At 50.5% G+C, this 21,698-nt stretch overlaps 1 protein-coding gene across 2 annotated transcripts in view; it reads right to left on the bottom strand.

Annotated features, from left to right (window-relative positions):
* ARRDC1 (arrestin domain containing 1) overlaps positions 1-21,698 on the bottom strand; it is a 70,495-nt gene that overhangs the window by 28,464 nt on the left and 20,333 nt on the right. Inside the window, exon 2 of one of the 2 annotated variants that reach the window (XM_039506747.1) lies at positions 14,284-14,394. The exons of the other annotated variant lie outside the window; for it this stretch is intronic. Within the exon in view, the coding sequence (XP_039362681.1) occupies positions 14,284-14,394 (111 nt within the window). The remainder of the gene's footprint in view (positions 1-14,283; positions 14,395-21,698) is intronic. 2 annotated transcript variants of the gene reach the window in all.

Genomic DNA, 21,698 nt, shown 5'->3' with positions numbered 1-21,698 from the left:
GCAGGCTGCCCCAGGGCTGTGGGGGGGCGGGGAAGGAGAAGAGAACCAAAACAAAAGAAAACAAACACTCCAAGCACTCTCCTGCCACAGCAGCACTGGGACTGGGCAGAAGAGGCACCCCTCCCCCCTGCAGATCTGGGCCAAGGCTGGGTCCAGACCAGGGGAGGGGCACCCCAGCCATGGGAGGTTTGGACTGGAGTTGGGACACCCCTCTCCCAACTGGGGAGGTTCCCTGAGCACCTGTACACAGGGTGCCTGGAGCCAGCCAGCAAAGGAAGCAGGTGCTTGGGGAGGCATGTCTGGGTCTTTGGCGGCGGGTCACTCCAACAGGGACTGAGGGAAGGACCCTCTGCCAAACTGCCACCGAAGAACGAAACAGCATGGCTAAGCTGCCCCTGAAGTGTTGCAGATCGGGGCTCCCCACACACACTTCGCCGCTTGGGGCAGCAAAAAATGATGGAGCCGGCCCTGCCTGTACGGCCCTTAATAGGCTGCTGCACGGCCATGCAGCTTCCAGAGAACTTAGCTTAGACGTCATGTTAGCATGTGCATCACATCACTAGACCGAGACCAGATATGGCTGAAGTGTTTCATCCTTGTATGTAGATAGAGCCCAAATGGAACAGAGCCAGGTCATGACCTCTAAATTCAGGCTTCACTGTGTTGGAGAGGCCAGGGGCCAGCCCCGCCCCTCACCGCCACGGGAAAGGAGGCTGTTGGAGACGCAGTTAGCACGGCATTCTCCCACCAAATGCATAAAAATGCTGCCGCTTTAAACAAAAAACAAGAGACTTTCAAGACTATTTGACAAACAGCAGGCCTGGCACTATGGTAATTTCTCTCAGGCTACTTATTAGAGAATGATGCATTAACACGCTCAGCCGAACCCTCCGGAGAGCAAGAAATTACACAGTGCCTTTTGTTGGTCCCCCTGCTGCCTATCACAATAGCACAACCCTCCTGTATGCTGTAATTAGCCCTCCAGCTCCAAAGATTTCATTAGAGGAGAGAGGGGCTCCTGCAGGCTCCTGATATTTACAGCGCTGTTAACACGGCTCCGTCCCAGCACGAATTCTCTCCCAGGTCTGGTGGATTCCACTTAAAGCTTCTTGCTTCTCTGTAGGCATCAGAACTTCAAGCTTTTGGCAGGGCCCAGAAAGAGAGGGAGAAGGAGCCAAAGTTCTGCTGTGTTGCATGACACTAGGGTTTTTGTTCTGGGTTTGCAGGGTGCCTGGCACCATGGGGTCCAAGCCTAGGACTAGTAATACAAATAGGACATAGAATCATAGAATTCAAGATCAGAAGGGACCATTATGATCATCTAGTCTGACCTCCTGCAAGATGCAGGCCACATAAGCCGATCCACCCACTCCTTAGCAAGTGAACCCTGCCCCATGCTTCGGAGGAAGGCGAAAAACCTCCAGGGCCATAGCCAATCTTCCCTGGAGAAAATTCCTTCCGACCCCAAATATGGCGGTCAGCTAAACCCGAGCATGCGGGCAAGACTCTCCAGCCAAACCCTCTGGAAAAGGTTATATCATACCAGGCACATAATTGATCTATTGACTAAGCCCGTTATCCTATCATACCATCCCCTCCATAAACTTATCTAGCTTAATCTTAAAGTCATGGAGGTCCTTACTTCCACTGTTTCCCTCGGTAGACTGTTCCAGTATTGCACTCCCCTGATGGTTAGAAACCTTCGTCTAATTTCAAGCCTGAATTTCCTGACTGACAGTTTATATCCGTTCGTCCTCGTGTCCACATTAGCACTGAGCTGAAATAATTCTTCTCCTTCCTGGTATTTATCCTCTGATATATTTAAAGAGTGTAATCATATCTCCTCTCATCCTTCTTTTGGTTAAGGAAAACAAACCGAGCTCCTCAAGTCTCCTTTCATACGAAAGGCCTTCCATTCCTCGGATCATTCTAGTGGCCCTTCTTTGTACCTGTTCTAGTTTGAATTCATCCTTCTTAAACATGGGAGACCAAAACTGCACACAATACTCCAAATGAGGTCTCACCAGCGCCTTATATAACGGGACTAGCACCTCCTTATCCCTACTAGAAATACCTGCCTAATGCAACCCAAGACCGCATTAGCTTTTTAGCCACATCACATTGCCTACTCATAGTCATCTTGCGATCAACCAGGACTCCTAGGTCCTTCTCCTCCTCCGTTACTTCCAACTGGTGCGTCCCAGCTTATAACTAAAGTTCTTGTTAGACATCCCTAAATGCATAACCTTACACTTCTCACTATTGAATTTCATCCTGTTACTAATACTCCAGTTTACAAGGTCATCTAAATCTCCCTGGAGAATATCCGATCCTCTTCCGAATTTACAATACCCCCAACTTGGTGTCATCCATAAACTTTATCAGCCCACTCCTACTCTTGGTTCCCAGGTCAGCAATAAATAGATTGAATAAAATCGGACCCAAAACGAGCCTTGAGGAACTCCACTGGTAACCCCCTCCAACCGGACAGTTCCCCTTCAATACTACCCTCTGCAGTCTCCCCTTTAACCAGCTCCTTATCCACCTCTGGATTTTCACTTGATCCCCATCTTTTCCAATTTAACCAGTAATTCTTCATGCGGTACCGTATCAAACGCCTTACTGAAATCCAGATATATGAGATCCACCGCATTTCCCTTGTCTAAAAATCTGTTACTCTCTCAAAGAAGGAGATCAAGTTGGTTTGGCACGATCTACCTTCGTAAATCCATGCTGTAATCTATCCCAGTTGCCATCGGCCTCATGCTCGAACCACTCTCTCTTTTAAGATTTTTTCCATGACTTTGCATACTACAGATGTTAGACTAACAGGCCTATAATTCCCGGGTCACTTTTTTTCTTGAATATAGGAACTACATTAGCTAATCTCCAGTCAGTCGGTACAATCCCGAATTTAGGGATTTATTAAAGATTATCGCTAACGGGCTCCTAATATTCTAGGATGAAGATTATCCGGCCCCATTCCGTTAAGCTGTTCCAGTTTGGCTTCTAGCCTACCGTAATGTCTACCCCCATATCTTCATTCCCATCGGTCCCTCTATCACTATTCCTTAGCCCTTCATTAGCCTCATTAAAGACCGAGGCAAAGTATTCGTTCAGATATTGTGCCATTCCAGCACATCTCAGCAAGAGTATCAGCTCTCCTCTAGGTTACTATAATCATGAGAGAGTCAGCCAGTGGCCTCCCACCTCGCAGGCTTTCAGATTAAACGTCATCTGCAGGTCATCCACCTCTCCTTACCAAGCTGGTAAGTTGCTTGCTGCACGTTACCAAGAGGTCAGGGCTTGCTGAACCCCTGGGGCTTGCTCCCAGGCAGCGACTTAGTGGCACAGCTCATCAGCGTGAAGACAGACAGCATCTCACCAGCCCCTCCATCACCGAGCAGGCTCAGCCCCCTCTGCATGTTGTTCCCAGGCCAGAGCTGGAGGGAGTCTCCAGAGGTGCCACTCTGTTCCTGGTACCTGGTGAGGCCGGTCACCATAGTGAAGGTTTTATGATGGGAGCTGCAGTCCCAGAGTGGATAGCTGATATCAGACAGTATGAAACCACTAGCCTTCGTGCAGCCTAGTGGTGACTGATAGGGTGATACAGGGGAGGTTGGCATCTTTACCTCCTTTTTTGAAACAGATGGGGAAACCTGAGGCAGGAGAAGATGAAGCAACCTGCTCAAGGTCACCCAGTAGAATCAGTAGCAGAGCTGGGAATAGGTCTCCTAAGCCCTAGTCTAGTGCTTTAACCACTCAGCCACGCTGCCTTCCATGCTGTTGCTCAGAGGCCTTGGGTGCATGTTAGATGAAGTTATTTCTGAGCCCGGAACAGAGACCCCATGCCATTCAACAGCCAGTCAGCCTGCCCCTTAAAACCTACTGAAAACGCATTATACTGAGCTTGGAGACACTGCTCTAACCCCCATCTCTCGCTTGGGTGGCATACCCAGGCCAAGAGAACTCCTCCAGGGGAGGAACAGCACATGACAGGCTATCAGGGCACTGGGCATGTGCAGGGGGCTCTATGCTGCTCCCCCTTGCAGCTGGGGGTGTGAGGACCATGGCAGGATGGAAAGAAGCTGTACCAGTGCAAGAGACAATTGAGAACTGTGCCAGCCAGCAGCATAGGCAGAAGCCAGGCAACAAAAGGGGATTTAAGTCCACCTGTGCCTTCACACCATCCCCTCCGGGATGGGTTGTCTGTGCTCTGTCTCTCAGGAGATGCAGCACCAAATCTGCCCCATAATGCGGGTGCGAGGTAGGATTTCTCCAACTCTGCACTGCCACAGAACATCCCCTTGTTCGAGGCATTGTATCGACCTAGATCAGACTTGAGCTGCCATGAGATGGGGAAACTCTGCTAACTCAAGCCATTATCACTTCCCCTGGAAGTGCTCCTGCTCTTGAAGGGGGAATGGTTTTTACACCTGCTGCTCAGAATGGGCACATGTGGGTGCACAGATGTCCTGCGCATCTGCTCCTCCCCGCAAGAGCGAGCCCAGAATCACACCTGGACAGCAAGTGGCAGCTGCAGTCCTCTTGGGGATCTCACAAGCAGGCAGCTCTATACGGGCTGCCCAGCTTAATGGGACCTGCCAACAGGCTTCTACCGCCATGATGGATTCACTAAATGCCTCCGATATTGCTGGTTTATCAATACTAGTGCGCTCACCCCCCAGTGCTCAGGGTGTCGTACAAGAGCAACGTCACCCATTTAATACACACAACAGGAAAAAAAACAAGAGTCCAAGTCGAACAGACAAACCACAAAAGCCAAACCACGTGGGAGAGTCTGCAAATGCTCTTTCTCCTCACTACTGAAAGCAGACATTTAACTAAGCTCCATTAAAGGACAACATTGTAGTCAGGAGATGACCTAACTCAGTGTGTACTCAAGCAAAGAGCAGAAACCAGAGAGAGACCTCGGAAAGCCGCCTGCCCAGTTCCATTCCAAATCACCGGGGTCACTCAGTTTCCAGGGGCTTATGTGAAAAAGCCGAGCCCATTAAGTCACACGTTAGTGCAAACAGGCCAAGGCTAAGAACGCAGCACATGATCACATACTGAGCACATGGCTCTTCAAACCACAGCAAGCCACAAGCCCATTTCTGACCCAGAGGTAGCTACAGAATGAGGGAGTTCAACCCTGCTTTGTTCTGGTGAGATTTTAAGAAATAAATTCCAGTGATTCCCTCTCACACCCCCTCCCCTAAGCAGAGCAACATTATCTTGCTGTGAAAGACGGAACTGGCTTTTTAAAAATAAAGTTTACACGTTGTATTTAACAAGCATCTTCCCGGTCACAGTTCAAGAGCTTGTCTATGCTGTTTCTTTACTGCTTTAACTGCATTTGAGACAAGTATGGTCTAAGCCAGCAGTTCTCAACAGGGGGTCTGCAGCCCCCTGGGGGTCCACAAATCCTTTCTGGGGGCCATGGAGCCCCACAGCTAAAACCCTGAGCCCAAGCACCTCCTGATCCCTGGTGCTCCCTGTGGGGTTGAAACTAGGAGCAGCAGAGCTGAATTCCTGAACCCCAGTGCTCCCCACAGGGCAGAAGCCCTGAGCCCATGGGAAGAGTTGGGGGTCATTGCTCCCCCCACCCCACAAAAAAGCTACAGTGCAAGAGCAGTGCAGTCCCAGGGCAGCTCCCCACACCCACGCCAGCTCTTCTCCCAGCCCCCTGGCCGGGTCAGAGGCAGGAAGCCAGAGGCAGGGTAGTGAGGCAGCTGCTGCTCTGGCTTCTGCCATGGGGCAGGCAGATGCAGGGTTCCCTCATCTCCAGCTACTGCTGGGGGCTGAAGCTGCTCCTCAGCTCCCAGCCACTTTTGCTTATGCAGCTGCTAAGAGCCGCCTCGGCAGGGGACCCAGCTCAGTGGCTGGCAGAGCCCTCTGGGAACAGAGACCACAGGGGAGCTCCCTCGGCACGCAGCCCCTAGCTACTCCCTTCCATGCCCTCACACAACCCCTAGCTACCCATCTCCCTGAGCAGTTTTCAAACTTTTTGAACTGAGCTGCCCACTTTGAGTTATAATTTTTGGTTACGCCCCCCCCCATCCCCACTGCTCAGACAAGCTGGGTGGCCTGCTGCGGTGAGTGGTGGTGGTGGGGGGTAGAAGAGATGGCGCTCCCTCCCCAGACCACCTCTCAAGCCCTGCTAGCTCCTGAGCCTCTTGCCCTCCCCCCAAGAGTCCTGAATGCCCCCCTGGGCCTTGGAGTTTTTAAATAGCCTGTTGTGGGGGGCCTCAGAAATGGAAAGGTTGAGCTTCTCATCTCCCCCCCCCCAGTTTAAGGTGTACCACCCTGTAGAATGGATGCAGGGTTATACAGCACCTTTTTAGACTAGTGTATCTACTCTCTCTCAAATAGCATGGAAATTATGTTTTTTTATTTCTCTCTCACACAATATTTGGGTCAGTGCGACCACCTCCCCTTCCCCTCCCCATGCCCAGTGTGTTTAAATTAGGCCTAAAGCTTATGGAAATGAGATTTTCAAAAAAACAACCCAATTTAATAGAATATCAGGGTTGGAAGGGACCTCAGGAGGTATCTAGTCCAACCCCCTGCTCAAGGCAGGACTAATCCCCAGAAAGATTTTTACCCTAGTTCCCTAAATGGCCCCCTCAAGGATTGAACTAACAACCCTACATGTAGCAGGCCAACCCTCAAACCACTGAGCCATTTCAGCAGGGGGGAGGTGGAGGTTGTGGAAAACAAAAGATACCAGGCTACTTACAATGGCCTCTTCGAGACTGCAGGCCAGTTTCAATGGTTGGTTTTGCCGAGTTGTTACAGTTTCCCTAGCAAGGTGCACAAAGGCAGGGCGGGGGGGAGCTTCCAGCTGACAGCACCAGTGTTCCAAAATATTTGTCCCGTCTAAAATCCACAAGCTTGGGGATTTGTTTGTTTTTTTTAAAACAGGGGTGGGTAGGGAAGAGACTGATTGGAAGTGCATAGGAAGCCAGGGACTTTACCTACCCTAGGGAGCATCTCCCTGAATTCACGTTTTCCCCCTTCTGGTCACTGGTGGGGGGGAGGAGGGGGAGGGAAGCATGTGGCTGAACTGTTAGAGAGAAAACAGTTCCATGAAAAACAGGCAAGATCTGTTTGCAACCTGGCCTTGCAGCCCACCTGCTGGGTTTTCTCTGAATCGGAACAGACATGCTGTCAGGCTTGATAAACTGGCTTCTTGCAAGAGTGAGAAGTACTAATGCTGGCGAAGAGCCAGATTTCCCCATTGCTTTGAATGCAAGTCTCTCATCTGCCACCCACCTCCAGACAGGGGGTGGCACCCTGACCTCCTGGCCCCACTCAGGAATCTGGAATAAAAATCAAAGAACAAAGCTGAGGGGAGCAGAGCGGTGGTGGAAGAGAAGAGAGACAGGTTAGATGCCTTGATCAGATCACTTTTCAACCACATTCTTGCTGGTTACTCAACTCCCAGGGGCTTGTTCTCCCTGCCCATCCCAGCTCCAGAAACACTCCAGATTAGCACCCAAGTGTCTCAGGCGGGAATGTGGGTTGGGCAGGAGGGAGACTTTGGAAAGTCTTGTCTCTTGGTTGCTTTCCACCTCCTGCTGCTTCACCACATTCTCCCCAAGCTGCTCCCTGGTGTGTGGGTTTCAGAGGGCTGGGAGTTAAGAGACAACTCGTTAAAGGTCAAGGAGCTTTTACACAGCCCAGCGGCCTGCCCAGCTTCTGCCTTTCCCCAATGGAAACAATGCAGCTTTTGTCAAGGGATCCCCAGAGATGGGGGTTATTCCGTAGCAGGGCGGGTAGCACTGAGCAGCAGGGATGCAGAAAGAGCTGTGACAGGGTCCTTGGACAGAGAACCGAAGCTGTTTTAATGAGACGATACAGTGTACAGAACAAAGGCACAGCTACAGCCGTAAGACGAGCTTTCCTCTGCTTGTTTGGCTTTCGTTAGCAACGCAGGGAACTTCATTCATTTTTGGAGAGGCCTGAACAGTGATATTGGAAACCCAAACCTGAGCATCAGCTCTCCCAGCAACCCGGACCCCTAATAGGGTGGGACAGGGGGAGAGGGGAGCAGAAGAGATGCACAGTTTATGGTGTAGTTACCACTCTAGTCCTTAGTCCCAGAAAAGGAATGTAAATACATGCCCCACCCCCAGCTTGCATTTTTGCCAAATTCTGGCAGGGGGAGGGGGAGTTGCACATTGGCTGTGCAAAGTCAGCTGGCCCAGAGAAAGAGGAAACATTCCAGAGCCAAGAATGCCTTCAGGGGAAGGCTCCCCCCTCCTGCCTGCCAACTCCAGGGCCTCGGTAGTTGTAAGTGCTATTCCCTTGGCTGAAGCTAAGCTCCAGCCCAATTTCCCCCTGCCCCCCATTAAACTTGATATTCCTTCCCTCACCCCCTACAGCAGTGGCTCTCAACCCCCTTGTGGCCCATGGGCCACTTGCAGCCCAATCGGCACATAGCTGCGGCCCATGTGACATCCTCAGGGCCACACAGGTGGCATACATATTGCGTGGATGTGGCTCCCATAACCGAGCTGCATATGCAGCCCACAATGGTAAATAGGTCGAGAACCACTGCTTTACGGGGAGTGTGACAGGGAAGTGGATGTCCAGGCTTCAGCCTCACATGAAGCCACCACTATGCTCCTCCAGAGCTCCAGCTGAAGTCCCCCCCCACCGGAAGATGGAGATTCAGGCTCAAGAGATCTCCCTATCCAAGAGATGGATACAAGAACTGCAGGGGCATCTTTGTACATCACAGGGGATGAGAGCGCACAGGCTGCTTGTCTGCAGTTCCCTTTTAAGAGCTGGGCTGTGAACTGATGCATCTAAAACAAGGGCAGGACCATCCTACGCTACTCAGCTGTCCCTTCTAGGGCTTTTTTGCTCATCAGGAATAGCTTCTTGTGCACTTCAGCATAAAAGGAGGTGGGGGGGTTTCCCTCCTGACAAGGCACAAAGCATGAGACTGTGGGTTCTGGGTATGCTTTCTGGTGTGTCCTGAGGCACTGTACTAAGAATAACCCATATTTAGAAGTTACACCTTCCTCCAGCACATACAGAAGAGAAAAGCAGTCAAATGAATGGAAAATTGGAGATTCCTTATAATACAGGCATTGTCCTTCAGATAAAGAAGGAGACACCTTGTCATGCTGGATCTGCATAGGTATCAAAATAAAAGCTGTATGGCTCTTACTGGCGCACCCACACAGAGGGGTGAGGTAACTGGAGACACAGATGCGCGACTTAAAGGGGAAGAGAAGACGTCAACTTGCCACAGCGTGAGAACTTGGGACAGCAGAGCTCACCAAGCGAGTTTACTGCACTGTGTGAACACACAGAGCCAAGATGCAAATGGAAGGATGAGCACCCAATGCCAGCCTAGTTCCATTCTCTACCACCTTGAGGTACCAGCTTCTCTTACAGCTGCAGAGCTTTTCTCTGCTGCAATCCATCCTCCACCGTTGCCCAGGTAGGATGACTAACAGTGAGTCTGCGGTTCTAGCACATACCATTCATTTAACAGTGAACGCCCAGCAAATGCTGCCCTTAGCAAAGATCCTACACAAAGAGCTGTTTGTCCTTTCTCCCTCCCCACACCCACCCATGCCCAGAAGATGGTGAACCATTTCAAAGGGGCCTGTAACTCATTAGTTTGCCTTTGGCAGGCAGCTGGGAACGTCGCACTACATAGCAGACTCTCACAATGATTAGACATTCTGCACATTCAAACCTATGGTTTGTTTCCACAGGACCGTACCTCAGCTGCAAACCAACGGACCAGGAGACAGCACCTGAGCCGGAGGTCAGTAGATCTAGGAGTTGGAAACCCCTGCCTCATCAGAAGGTCTGCTTGGGAAAGCAGGACAGAACAGGGACAGAGGGTCAGGGGAGTAATGCACCAATGGTGCACATGTAACACCAACAGACCACGGTCATCTGTGGGCGGGATTGAACCTGGGACCTCTGGAGCTAAATGCATGAGCCTTTATTGCATGAGCTAAAAGCCACACGGCCCTTAGCAGCTGTAGAGCAGACTCATTCTCTCCCCCCCAAGTGGTCTTGGTGCCCTTATATGGGACAGAGCACCACACCCAGGAGGTGTGTGGGTTTTACACCCGCCCCCCACACCCCATTTAAAAATTAAGTTGACATAGCTACAGTGCTCAGAAGTGTGAAAGATTCATACCACCTGAATGCCAGAGCTTTGCCAACCTAACTCCTGGTGTAATCCTGGCTAGGTCAATGGGGGGAGGAGAAGAGAAAAGAGAACCACACTTCTCCTGTGAATTAAACTACAGTGTTGGAAAAAACCTTCCCATCTCTGTAGGAAGCATCTACATGACAGTGCTACCACTGCAGTGTCATAGCACTCAGCATAGCCAGGGCCTCTGTCTGACACTTCCTGGGTGACAGCAACTGATGTGCCACGGGGGTTTTGAGATGCAAAAGGCAATAATACAGTTGGAGGTCACTGACATGACAACCTGGTACTCAGCTGTGAATTTCTATCTGAAATAGTACTAAGCCTCTTCCCATAATTGTACTACAAATTTGCAAGACAGCAGAGTAAGTGACAGGTGTGTGGGGAGAGGAGTGAAGTGACTAATGACTGCTTTAGAGTGCAGCTGAATAGCTAAACCATCTTATTACTCAACAGATCTGCTCCCTGTGCATTTTTGAGACACATCTGCTGACTTTACTGACAAAGAACCATTTGCTACTGCTTTTTACTCCCGCTGGCCCTGCAGAACCAACACAGCTACAGGCGAATAAGCTGCATTCTGTTCATCATGCATCAAACAAAAACTGGCGGGTAAGTGCCAACTGCAAACAAACAAAACTACACACACTTACTTCCTGGCAATTGTAGGCAAGCCTCAAAGTGCCCAGCTTGACCCTCAGATCTCAGGTAGAGTCTGCAGGGCTGATATTTTACACAAAAATCCACCCTGTGTTATCTGAACAGGCGTGTAACATTTAACTGTGGACCACTAAGATGACAGAGCTTTACAAGTTCAGTCATTTTTCAGTTTATGAAAGCATGAACTCAGATCAATAACATTTTTATTTATGAATAATGGTACCTAGTCTAAGACTCTCTATAAAAGTTTCCTGAGACTTCATTTTAAAAAAATGCAGCCATTTTAAAAAGGTGGACTTTTTGCTGAATTGTTTGTTCCTGTTCTAGTGTGGAAAATAGATGGGCACTTTCTTGCCAAGCTTTGTACTGGAGGATTCTGAAAGAGATGCTGGCAGGGGAGACTAGTGCCTAGCACAAGAACATGCTCTAGGGAAATGAGCAAAAGGGACGGGCGGCAGGAGGTCATGAGTGCTACATTCACCTACAATGACTGCACTGGCCTCAGTACTACGCTGTATTTAAAAAGCGCTGTACAGCATTATTTATGCCCGAGGAATAGGCGAAGATCACTGACCGACATTGGTCCAATAAAAGACATTACTTCACCCACCTTGGGACCAACACAGCCACTACGACGCTGCAAACAGTGACACACCCATGATTACACAGCAGAGTCCATATCTGAGCTGAGTTCTTACACCCACGTCTGTCTCATGCCCCATCTGCCAGTCCACACCACCAGCTCCAAGCAAGTGGCTTGACCTTTTTCACCTCCGTTTCCAAATCTCTAAAAATGGGGATAATACTCAACTCCTCTCTATGTAGCTGAGCACGCCTTAAAATGCATCAGATTTCACCCTTGGCAGGTATCAGAGGGGTCACCGTGTTAGTCTGGATCTGTAAAAGCAGCAAAGAGTCCTGTGGCACCTTATAGACTAATAAATGTATTGGAGCATGAGCTTTCGTGGGTGCATCCCCACTGCGTCGGAAAGGCAGGTATTCGCTAGCTGTTTTTTAGCTGCCTTGCTCAGACAGTCCTTTCTACTTAGCCAATCAGCAACAAATTGTAGCAAAGCCACCAAAATTAGGGTTTGACTTTACTTTTCTCTAGCACCTTTTGGTGCATCCCAAAGCCCCTTACAAACACCTAATTCAACACAGACACCCCTGCGAGGTCTGTATTAAGCACACAGAAAATAAGGATGAAGTGAAAGAGCCCATAAGGTCTGTTTTCACAGGTGCTGAGCACATCCAGCGCCCACTGTCTTGAACTGGAGTTGAAGCACTCAACACCTCTGAAGATAAATCAGGTCTTAAGTGAGTTGTCTGTGGCCAAAGCTTGGGACAGACTCCAGGGAGTTCTGACTCCCAGCCACCTCCTATCCTCTTATCAATGTTAGCCAAGACTTTAGAGATTTTAAGGGCACTGGCTGGGCTTTTCAGATGAGCCCCGGAAGCAGGGCACCCACACCTCAGTGAGGCTCACTGGGAACTGGCCAGCTAACTCTTCCACTGCTTTGGAAACCCAGGCTTAAGTCTTTGTTCACTCTGAAGACATTGAAAAGTCTGAGCTTTGTCATGACTTCAACAGTCCATTCCCCATCTGTGCCAGGGATTTGCATTCCTTCCTCCACCCCCCAGGTTAGTGCAGGGGAGCCCTAATTTAGAAGCTCCAAAGATCCCAAAGTCCACACCGTTTTCATCTACTTTGAGTGAATCAGGACAGAAGCACCCGTATGACTGTTTCTCCCTTGACAATGATGTAAAGATTCCACCCAGGGCAAGTTTCACAGGCAATGCATGCCCCCAATGGACAGTTCAGTCTCCCCCCTAACACCCAGGTGGAGGCAGCCCATGCTTTATTCCAGAAAAATAGGAGGATGCCTGATGGCATTTGCTTTTTTTGCCTGAATCCCTCAATTAAACTTCTGGGGTTGGGACATTTCAAAGTCCCGTAGTCACTTTCCCTGTCCGCCACCTAGGCTGCTACATGGTTAAGCTTTTCCAGAGCAGCAGACAGTCATTCAGACACAGGATCCTCACAGAAATCATTGGCATGAAAAAAAAAATTCACCACGCTCCAATACTCAGACTTGAAAGTGGTTACAGGTTAAAGTGACTTAAATGGAGTCTGAAGCCAGCCAAAAGCCCTACAGCCTAAGCACAGAAAGCATCCAGCTCTCAACTCACTCAGGGCTGTTTTACCTGGAGTGCTTTATAAAGCCCTTTGGGATTCGGCAGCCCAGATACTCACCAGCCTGATGTATGCACTGTCTGGCTTTGTTCTGGGCCATTTCCAAGAGACAGGGCTTTTCCTACTCCCCCTCCCATGCTGCATGCCGAAAACAAAAGTTGTGATTCAACCCACTCCTCCAGCCTGGGGTCTGGGCTGCAGAGATGTTTATCCCAGGAAACGCTGCAGGATATAGCTGACCTTTCCCCAGCATGTGCTAAAAGCTCTGCTTGCAGACTGCTGACTTAGCAAAAGCAGTCAGTCCTGTTTTACTGCCTCTTACCCATTTCCTACGAGGAGACGAAGCCTCTGAAGGCCCATTAGTTTGTTTCCTTGCCGCACACACTTCAGTATATAAGTTACGACTCCATACGCTGCTGTGGCAGGTGAATGCTGGTACCGATCGGTTTCAATGGAAGCCTAGATACAGCGTGAATTATTTGTGGTGTTCTGACCTATTTACCGGCTGAAAGGCGGCATTCATTCAAACGCAGAGTCCCTGGAGCACACCCAAGTCATCCTGACTTGTGGCAGGAATATATGGCAGGAGCGAATACACAGCTCCTCTCACTGGGTGCGCATCTGCTAAGCAAGGGAAGCATTGCAGGGACTTCGTTCTTACAGTCCTAGCACAGCTGCTCTCGACTGAATTGCTACAGTGCACCCCATCCCTATGGTTAGGCCAGAGCACTCTACGGTTCCTGAAGCCTCCTTCCTATAAGGGCCAGCACTGAGGTGGCAGGCAGGGCCTTTGTAGTTTCTAAAGACATGGTGCAAAGCTGGTACAGCTGCAACACCTGTAGACTCTGACAGCACCAGACAGCTGCAGTGGTTTTAACTAGACATGAGCTAGAAACCTTGGCCCAGAGGTTGCAAGCAATGTTTGAAAGCCACATGAGGCGGGTGCTGTGTTGTACTGCATTCCAAGACCTTTCTGCATAGCGTAGACAACCCCTAGCTGTCTTGCATATAGCCCCGCTAACATGACATCCCCTGTACTCTGCATGCAGCTGAGCCAGTTTCAACATAGGGGTATTTCAGGAAATGGCGGCATTAGGTATCTTGTTGGCGCACACATGCAGAACCTGCATCGTAATAAAAAACCAGCCCAAAAAAGGTATCCAAAAGGGAAGGACCCTTCCTACTAATCAGACACAGTTCTCCATTCACCCACATCCCCATCCCTTGGGGATCTTACCTTTATCTGCCAGCGAGAGCGTGCTGTTAAAGTACTGCTCCTCTACAGTCCACGCAGTGTCATTGGCCTTGTTGGACACGCCGCAAGAGCCAACACAGCTCACTTTGATAGCTAGAAGAAAAAAATGCACGTCTACATCAATACTGCAATAGAGTTTTCAGTCGTCTTCCCAGGCCAGTCAAATAAATTCCATCTTGGGTCTCATCCTGCTGCCTCCTGTGGGCTCTCCTCCTCCACTGAGACACAGCCAATTTGCCTTTAAGTAGAGCATCCATGCACTAGGGGTGTGTGTGTGTGTGTAAGTAAAAGGGGCACTGTCACAGCACACACACACGCACGCGAGAAGAGAGGTCAGTGGCTCTCAGTTCAAAGGGTATTTTTTCCCTTTACTGGAAAGTTATTGCTCTAAATGCAGCCTCTCTCTCCAGCAAGCCAGAGCATTCTCTAAGCTAGTCTCATCACAAGCCTCTGGGTAAGATTTTTCAAGATCAACTAGGAGCTCAAACCTCCTAGAAAAGTCAGTGGGACTTGGAGGGGGCCTTTGAAACTTTTATCCCGTCTCCCATTTCTCTCTGGCTCCCCTCCTTTTCTGTTCAACTAATCCTCCTCAAACACCCCCACACCAGGTAACTTGTGGTTTCAGCCTCAATTCCTGTGCACAGGCAGAGCAACCACTGATCCAAAGGTGGGTCGTTCTCAGCCCCAGAAGGACCCGTTAATGCAGCGAAGGGAGCAGAGAGCTGCAAGAGCTCCACAACCTTTGAACACCTCAGGGAAAAGGGCTTTGTCTCCTGTCGTTTGACGAGAGCCAGATGCACCAAGCCCACCAATAGCTCCCTCTGCTCTGCACAGCAAGGTCAGGTCACACACTAACCTAGCAGTCATATGAAGACCGGAGAACCTGGGACACCATCTGGCCTACCCGTTCTCAAAGGGGCAGCAACACCACTTGCTCAGCGGGACACAAAGCCAAACTGTTTAGGGGATGGGAGCCGAGATGGTCTGTATAGGTACTTACAGAACTCACTGTCCTATCTGAGCATCTCAAACATTAGTGGATTTTACCCTCACCACACACCTACGGGAGGAAGGGGGAAGGGTTGCAGAGATGGGCAATTGAAGCACAGGTAGCTGAAGAAACGTCAAGGTCACGCAGGGACTCTATGGGAGAGCAAGGAACTGAACCTGGGTCCAAGCCCACTCCAACAGCCTAGCTGCTAGAGCAAAGTCACCCACCAACTGCACTGTCTATTTTGTGATCCACACGGGGTCCAAATTCATGGGGGGCTCCCCCAAGGCCACAGGCCAGTGTCCTTCTCCTTGCCCCACCGAGGGGCCACCAACCACCTGCAGCAGCGCTCGCTGCCCCTGCACTGCAGGCCTAATCCCAGCCCAGAAGGGAGGCTGAGGTGGGTGGGCTTGAGCAAGTGGCATTGTGACCCTGGAGCCCAGTTTGAACCAATTCGGGAGCGGGAGGAGGAAGAGAATCAGGGCCAGCCCTGTGGGACAGGAGTTGCCACTGGAGGATGCGTGCGCACGATGGGCTTGCTCTCCACCCCACACCTCCCTGAGGCCACCTGTCTGCACCTGGCCTATGACCCCCCCTAAAACCTTCCCACCACCCGGGAAAATGCTGCACTACACCATCCTTCCCACCCTGGTGGTTCCGAAAGCACAAACCTTCCCTTTCTAGGAGGGAAAGGGAGTAGGGGTGGAAAAGTCTCATGCAGGCAGGTTAACGTTCAGCACAGCACCAGGCAGGATGGCTGGCCAGGCTAAGCAGTGCAGCCACACAGAAAGCGGAGTCGGGAAGGAGCCTGGGTCCAACTGGCAGTGCCTCACACCATGCCCCAGGGCAGAGCTTTTTAGGACCTGTTCACCCAAGGCAGAAATCCTCTTTTGCTAGGCTGCAGGGAGGGAACGTTGAGAATTCTTGGGAGCAGTAAGAATCATGACTGAACACACCGCAATTAGAACGAGGAGTCCTTGTGGCACCTGAGAGACTAAAATTTATTTGGGCATAAGCTTTTGTGGGCTAAAACCCACTTCACTGGATACATGCAGTGGAAAATACAGAAGGAAGGTCTATATCCAGACAGAACATGAAAAAATGGGTGTTGTCATACCAACTCTAACGAGACTAGACTATTAATGCCACAAGGACTCCCTGTTCATTTTGCTGATACAGACTAACACGGCTACCACTCTGAAACCTGCAATTCTGGTATCTTGAAAAGCACTTTGAGGGGGGAGGGAATTTTCCTCACTGCTGATCCCTTACAGTTCAGATGGCCGGAAGACAGTTCCCTGGCAAGCGAAGTAAGTGGCTGCTGTTTACCTTGGCCTCTCTTGAAACAAAGGCTGGTGCTTTGTGCCTTTTGTAAAGAGTTTTCGTCAAGTCAAGGGCCCTTGTGCAGAGTTTCAGGAAGGGCTGATCAGACACTGGGCAGTATGTGCTGAACTCTCTCACCCATAGGGTTTATGGATGGGCCTATGTAGGGAGTAGACCCTGGGCTTTACCACACAGCTATGACTGGTCCAATTTGGTGTTTAGTACACACCAATTGATCACACCCACCCACCCCCACAAATCCTGGAAGGAAGTAACCATGCTGGAGACACTCCTCAACAGGATTCTAGCAGAACAGCTTCACTTGTTCACAGCTACGCTCGGAAGTCCCCAGCTGCACCAAGGACGTAACCTGATCTTTCCCGGATTATAGCATAATTAGATCCATGTTTCTAGACCAAGCTTCTGGGCAGCATCTCTGAGATCAGAGACTCTTTAAACCAAAACATTTTCCACTTTGGGCTTTTGGCGGTTATGCCTTCTGGGCTGCTCTGACAGAAGGCATCAGGCAGAGCAGTTAGTCCTGCAAAGTCATAGCGGAGCTGGAGTCAAAATATGGCTTTATATCCTTAACCGGGGGGGGGAGAAGAGACACACACACACACACAAAACTAGCCTGTTACACAGAGATTGTCCTCCTACAGTGGGAGTGCTACCTCTCTCTGCTGGGTGGAAGGGTGTGCATGCAGGGCCGGCTCCAGACCCCAGCGCGCCAAGTGCGCGCTTGGGGCGGCATTTTGCCAGGAGGGCGGCAGGCGGCTCCGGCGGACCCTCGGCAGGCACGACTGCGGAAGGTCCGCTGGTCCCACGGCTCCGGCGGACCCTCAGCAGGCACATCTGCAGGAGGTCCCCCGGAGCTGCGGGACCGGCGACCGCCAGCGCGCCCCCCGCGGCGTGCCGCCGGGCTTGGGGCGGCCAAATTCCTAGAGCCGCCCCTGTGTGCGTGTAGACCCTGATACAAGCTGATGGGACCGGGGTCCTCTCCTGGTTTTCCTCTGGTTCCCTGGCAGCAACTTTAGTGCTTTTTGGGGGTCCTCATCCTCCCCCACTCTGAGGCTTCCAAGGCTTCCACAGGGTTCCTCCTTCGGCAGCCTCTCTGGGTGACCCACTGATTTGAAGTAACTGAAGCCACTAAGTATCTGACTCAGATCTACCCAGCCTTACCTGAGGTGTCTCCCTTGTGAAAGTAGAATGAACTATATTGTAAAAATAAGAATGGATTAAAGAAATGCTGTACTTTAAAGCAGAAAAATGTTGAAATACAGGTGTCAGGAAAAGAAACATTAAGGCATAAAACAATGAGCCCACTTGAGCTAATGGTGAAACATTAACCAGAGATTGGTAAAAGTTAGTAAGGAAATTAACTGTGCATGTCTAGCCCAGGTAAACGTATCAGATTCTGCTCCCTTTGTTATCTTATTAAGTTTGTGCCCTTATCTGTATAAATAAGATAGTATCAGAGGGGTCCCCATGTTAGTCTGGATCTGTAAAAGGAGCAAAGAGTCCTGTAGCACCTTATGGACTAAAAGCAAGCAGTGTCCAGATCTTGCTATAAGATTTTGGACCATGCAGCTTGATTTCTCAGAAAGGCTCAACATTTGCCTTATCGCTTTAGTCTTCTGCCCAGTGTCCCTCACACCCATGTCATACCCTCCAGTCTACAGCTCTGGAGATCATCTCCCTGGCCAGTCCTCTGACCACACCACTCTGAATCGTCGCCTTCCCCATTGCACTGCATTCAGTTTTCCAGTCCGTTTTCTCCCCCATTCAGACTCAAGGTGCCAATTTACTCCATTAGGTTTTTGTGCCTGCAGGGCCATAGTCATCATAGAATGAAGCAAAGAGCAGCCACCAGAAGATCCATTGGTTACCAGTTTTTTCTGCATTGACCAGTAGTTAGACAGAATACAGCCCTCCACCCACACACATACCCGGCATGGAGATTGGCATGTGTATGTAACTTAACTGGCTTAATCCAGAAGAGTTCTTTATTTAGCATCATAAAGGGCAATTCTCATTAAGAGTCAATACAATTGAGAGTCCAATGTGTTGGAATTCCCTTCTTAGCTCAGAGGCAAAGCCTTTTGTAAAAGGCTACCAGGCTGGTGTGAAGGCAGCCCTCAAACGACAATATTGCCCAAGCAGGTGGCCAAATGAGAGACTAAATTGTCTGGCCATCAGTTGTGATCTCTTGGTCAGTCGGGCAGACACAGCCCTCAGTCTCTGAGCCAGTACAGGTCATCTGACAGGCCCACATTAGAAATGAATGGGAAGTGGGCTTTGGAAAAATCCAAACCTTCCGCCCTAGCAGGAGGGGGTGCCCACAACAGGGAAGGGAATTCAAGGCTCCGCTACAACTGTTCACCAGGGCAGATACCAGGAAGAACAGCAGAGGGAAGCCCAGGTTTACTGCAGTCAGGACTCCAAAGCACACCAGCCAGGTGTTGAGTCACTCAGCCTTTGCTCATCATTTTGGAGTAGACGAATTCCACTACACAGCTGCCATGGTCTCTGGTCTAGTCCTTCCCATAGGGGGAAGCTCACACCAATTGCTTAGCCAGCCCATCTGTTACAGATGAACAGTTCCAAACCCCAGCCAGCTCCTCTCCCACCGCAGTTACATTTTCCCCCACAATGAAGATGGTAATTTTCCTATCAAATTCTTAATCTTTATAGTCCCAAAGGACACATCAGGAAACCTCCACGGGCCACTTCAGACATTCATAAGTCATCAGCATCTGTTGCAATGCCCAGTTGCAGAGAATTACTGCCCGGTAGTTAGGGCCTGCCTGATCGAGAGGGCACTCGGCAAAGTGTTTGTTATCTAGGCACAGATGGATGCATGTGGAACACAGAGGACACAGCCAAGCTTGCAGTTTGCTTTAGTCTAGTGCACAGCTGTGGATGCTTGAGCTCCCTTTATCACAGGCCAGAACCTGTGGCACCTAAGGACTCCTCGGCTTTCTGTCAAGGAAATGGGAGCAAGTCTGTGGCCTAGCTAGGCTACTGTACTCAACTGTTTGCCATTTATTCCATTTTCTGTAGATCCAGTGGAATCCTGTTACAGTCTCCATTACGGCCATGTTCCCTCTGAGAGTTTTAGGCTCCAGGGTTTCTGCCACCCCAAGCGGGGGGGAGGGGAGGGGAAACCAAAAAAAGCCACCACATCCCTGCGATTGCGAGCGGCGACTACTCCACCACGCCACTTTCTTCTTCGGTGGCAGGTCCTTCCCTCCGAGAGAGACCAAGGGACCTGCCGGCGAAGAGCCTGATGCGCCACCCCTTCCCCTTGGCTGCTCCAAGCACCTGCTTGCTGAGCTGGTGCCTGGAGCCAGTCCTGCTAGCCCCACACCTGCCACAGGAAGAGCGGTTAGACAGCAGGGTGTTCAGATCACACATGGGTACTGGCATTTCAGCACCAGCTTGCTCGGGTTAGGATTGGCTCACCAAGGCCTAAAATCCCTTGCCTGGAGCTGAGCAGCAGTTACACAGGTGGGAAAACCCTCTTGCCTTTGAAAGAGTAAAAAGGAGGAAAGCTAGAGCCGTCCTCATCCTTTAAAACCAAATTCCCTATGAGCAGTTGGGGCTGGTGGATGACAGAAAAGGGCTTTGGAAAGATAACCGTGCACCCCCTATATTGCCAGCTCTCACCATTTTATCATGACTAGCGATTTGGGATGCTTAACCTGTCTCATGAAAACAATCCCAGGTGCCCACTCTGGAAAGTTCCCTTATTCAAAATGGCTACCACATCCTAATCCTCTCAGTGAGGCTGAAGCCAGCAACATAACCACTATGGCCTTACAGCCTGCTTATGGAAGTGACACGGCCCTTAAAGTTTACAGTGGGAGGTGGCAGCGTGGAGGAGATTGGAGTTTGCCATGCCCACAGGCAAAACCAGCTGCCACTCTATGGCTTGGGGTGGGGGGCTGGACAGCAGAGACACTGACTGATGGATGGGAGCAGGAAGGAGAGGGGCCTAAGATAGGCAGAGGTAGGGCGGAAGTGGGGGTGGGGTGAAGGAGTCCTGCTGCTTAGGGCTTGGCTACACTTGCGAGTTACAGCGCAATAAAGCAGCCCCAGGTCCCCTAGCTCACTCCCCATCCACACTGGCAAGGCACGTAGAGCGCTCTGACTCCGTGGCTACAGCGCTGCTGGTTCTCCACCTTGGCAAGTGGAATAATGTTTGCTGCGCCCCTGCTGGTGCACGGTGGCGCCAGTGTGAACGAGGTGTTGCATTACTGTGCTCTGATCAGTCTCCAGAAACATCCCATAATCCCTTTAAGTCAAGGGGCCACTCTTCTCATTGTTGTGAAATCGACTGCAGAAATGTGGAAATACCCTTTCAAAGCTCTGTTTGGAGAAGCCGGCAGCCCCAAGAAAAAGCAAGCATTTACTGTTGGCTTTGAGTGAGTGAGAGGTGGGGGGAAGGGGGGGTCTGAACTTACAAGACAGCATGCTGCCATGCTCTCAGCCCCCCCAAAAACCCACTCCCCTCCACACATTATATATACACACACACACTCCCTGTCACACTCCACCCCACCCCCACCCTATTTGAAAAGCACGTTGCAGTCACTTGCATGCTGGGATAGCTGCCCATAACGCACCACTCCCAATGCTGCTGCAAGTGCCACAAACGTGGCCACGCCACTGTGCTTGAAGCTGACAGTGTGGACAGACTGCAGCACTTTCCACTACTGCGCTCTACAAAGGCAGGTTTAACTCACAGCGCTCCACATATGCAAGTGGAGCCATGGCCTTAGTGTCACGCAGAGAAGAATGTGAGGGGGCAGGAGGCGGTGTTCAGGGAAGCGCTGCTTCTTGCCAAAGGTTAAGCCAGTCTCACTGGTTTTAGGGGCTACCACCACCCATAGCAATGACTGATAGTCATTCAAAGCTCTCTAATGTGCAGCTGTAACTCATCAACCCTGTACCAGCTTGATGCATCAATCACCTCTGTGGTTCTCAAGTTATTTGCCACCCAGCCTTTTATCAAAAGACATATGCCAGGAGTACTCCTGGCAGTTCCCCTCCCCCTCCCCTCCTGAGATAGGGAAAGTGG

This window comes from Mauremys reevesii, linkage group 19 (assembly GCF_016161935.1).
Source record: "Mauremys reevesii isolate NIE-2019 linkage group 19, ASM1616193v1, whole genome shotgun sequence".
Taxonomy (NCBI): domain Eukaryota; kingdom Metazoa; phylum Chordata; order Testudines; family Geoemydidae; genus Mauremys; species Mauremys reevesii.
Note: the sequence above shows the minus strand (reverse complement) of the source record. Positions and strands in the feature narration are given on the sequence as shown.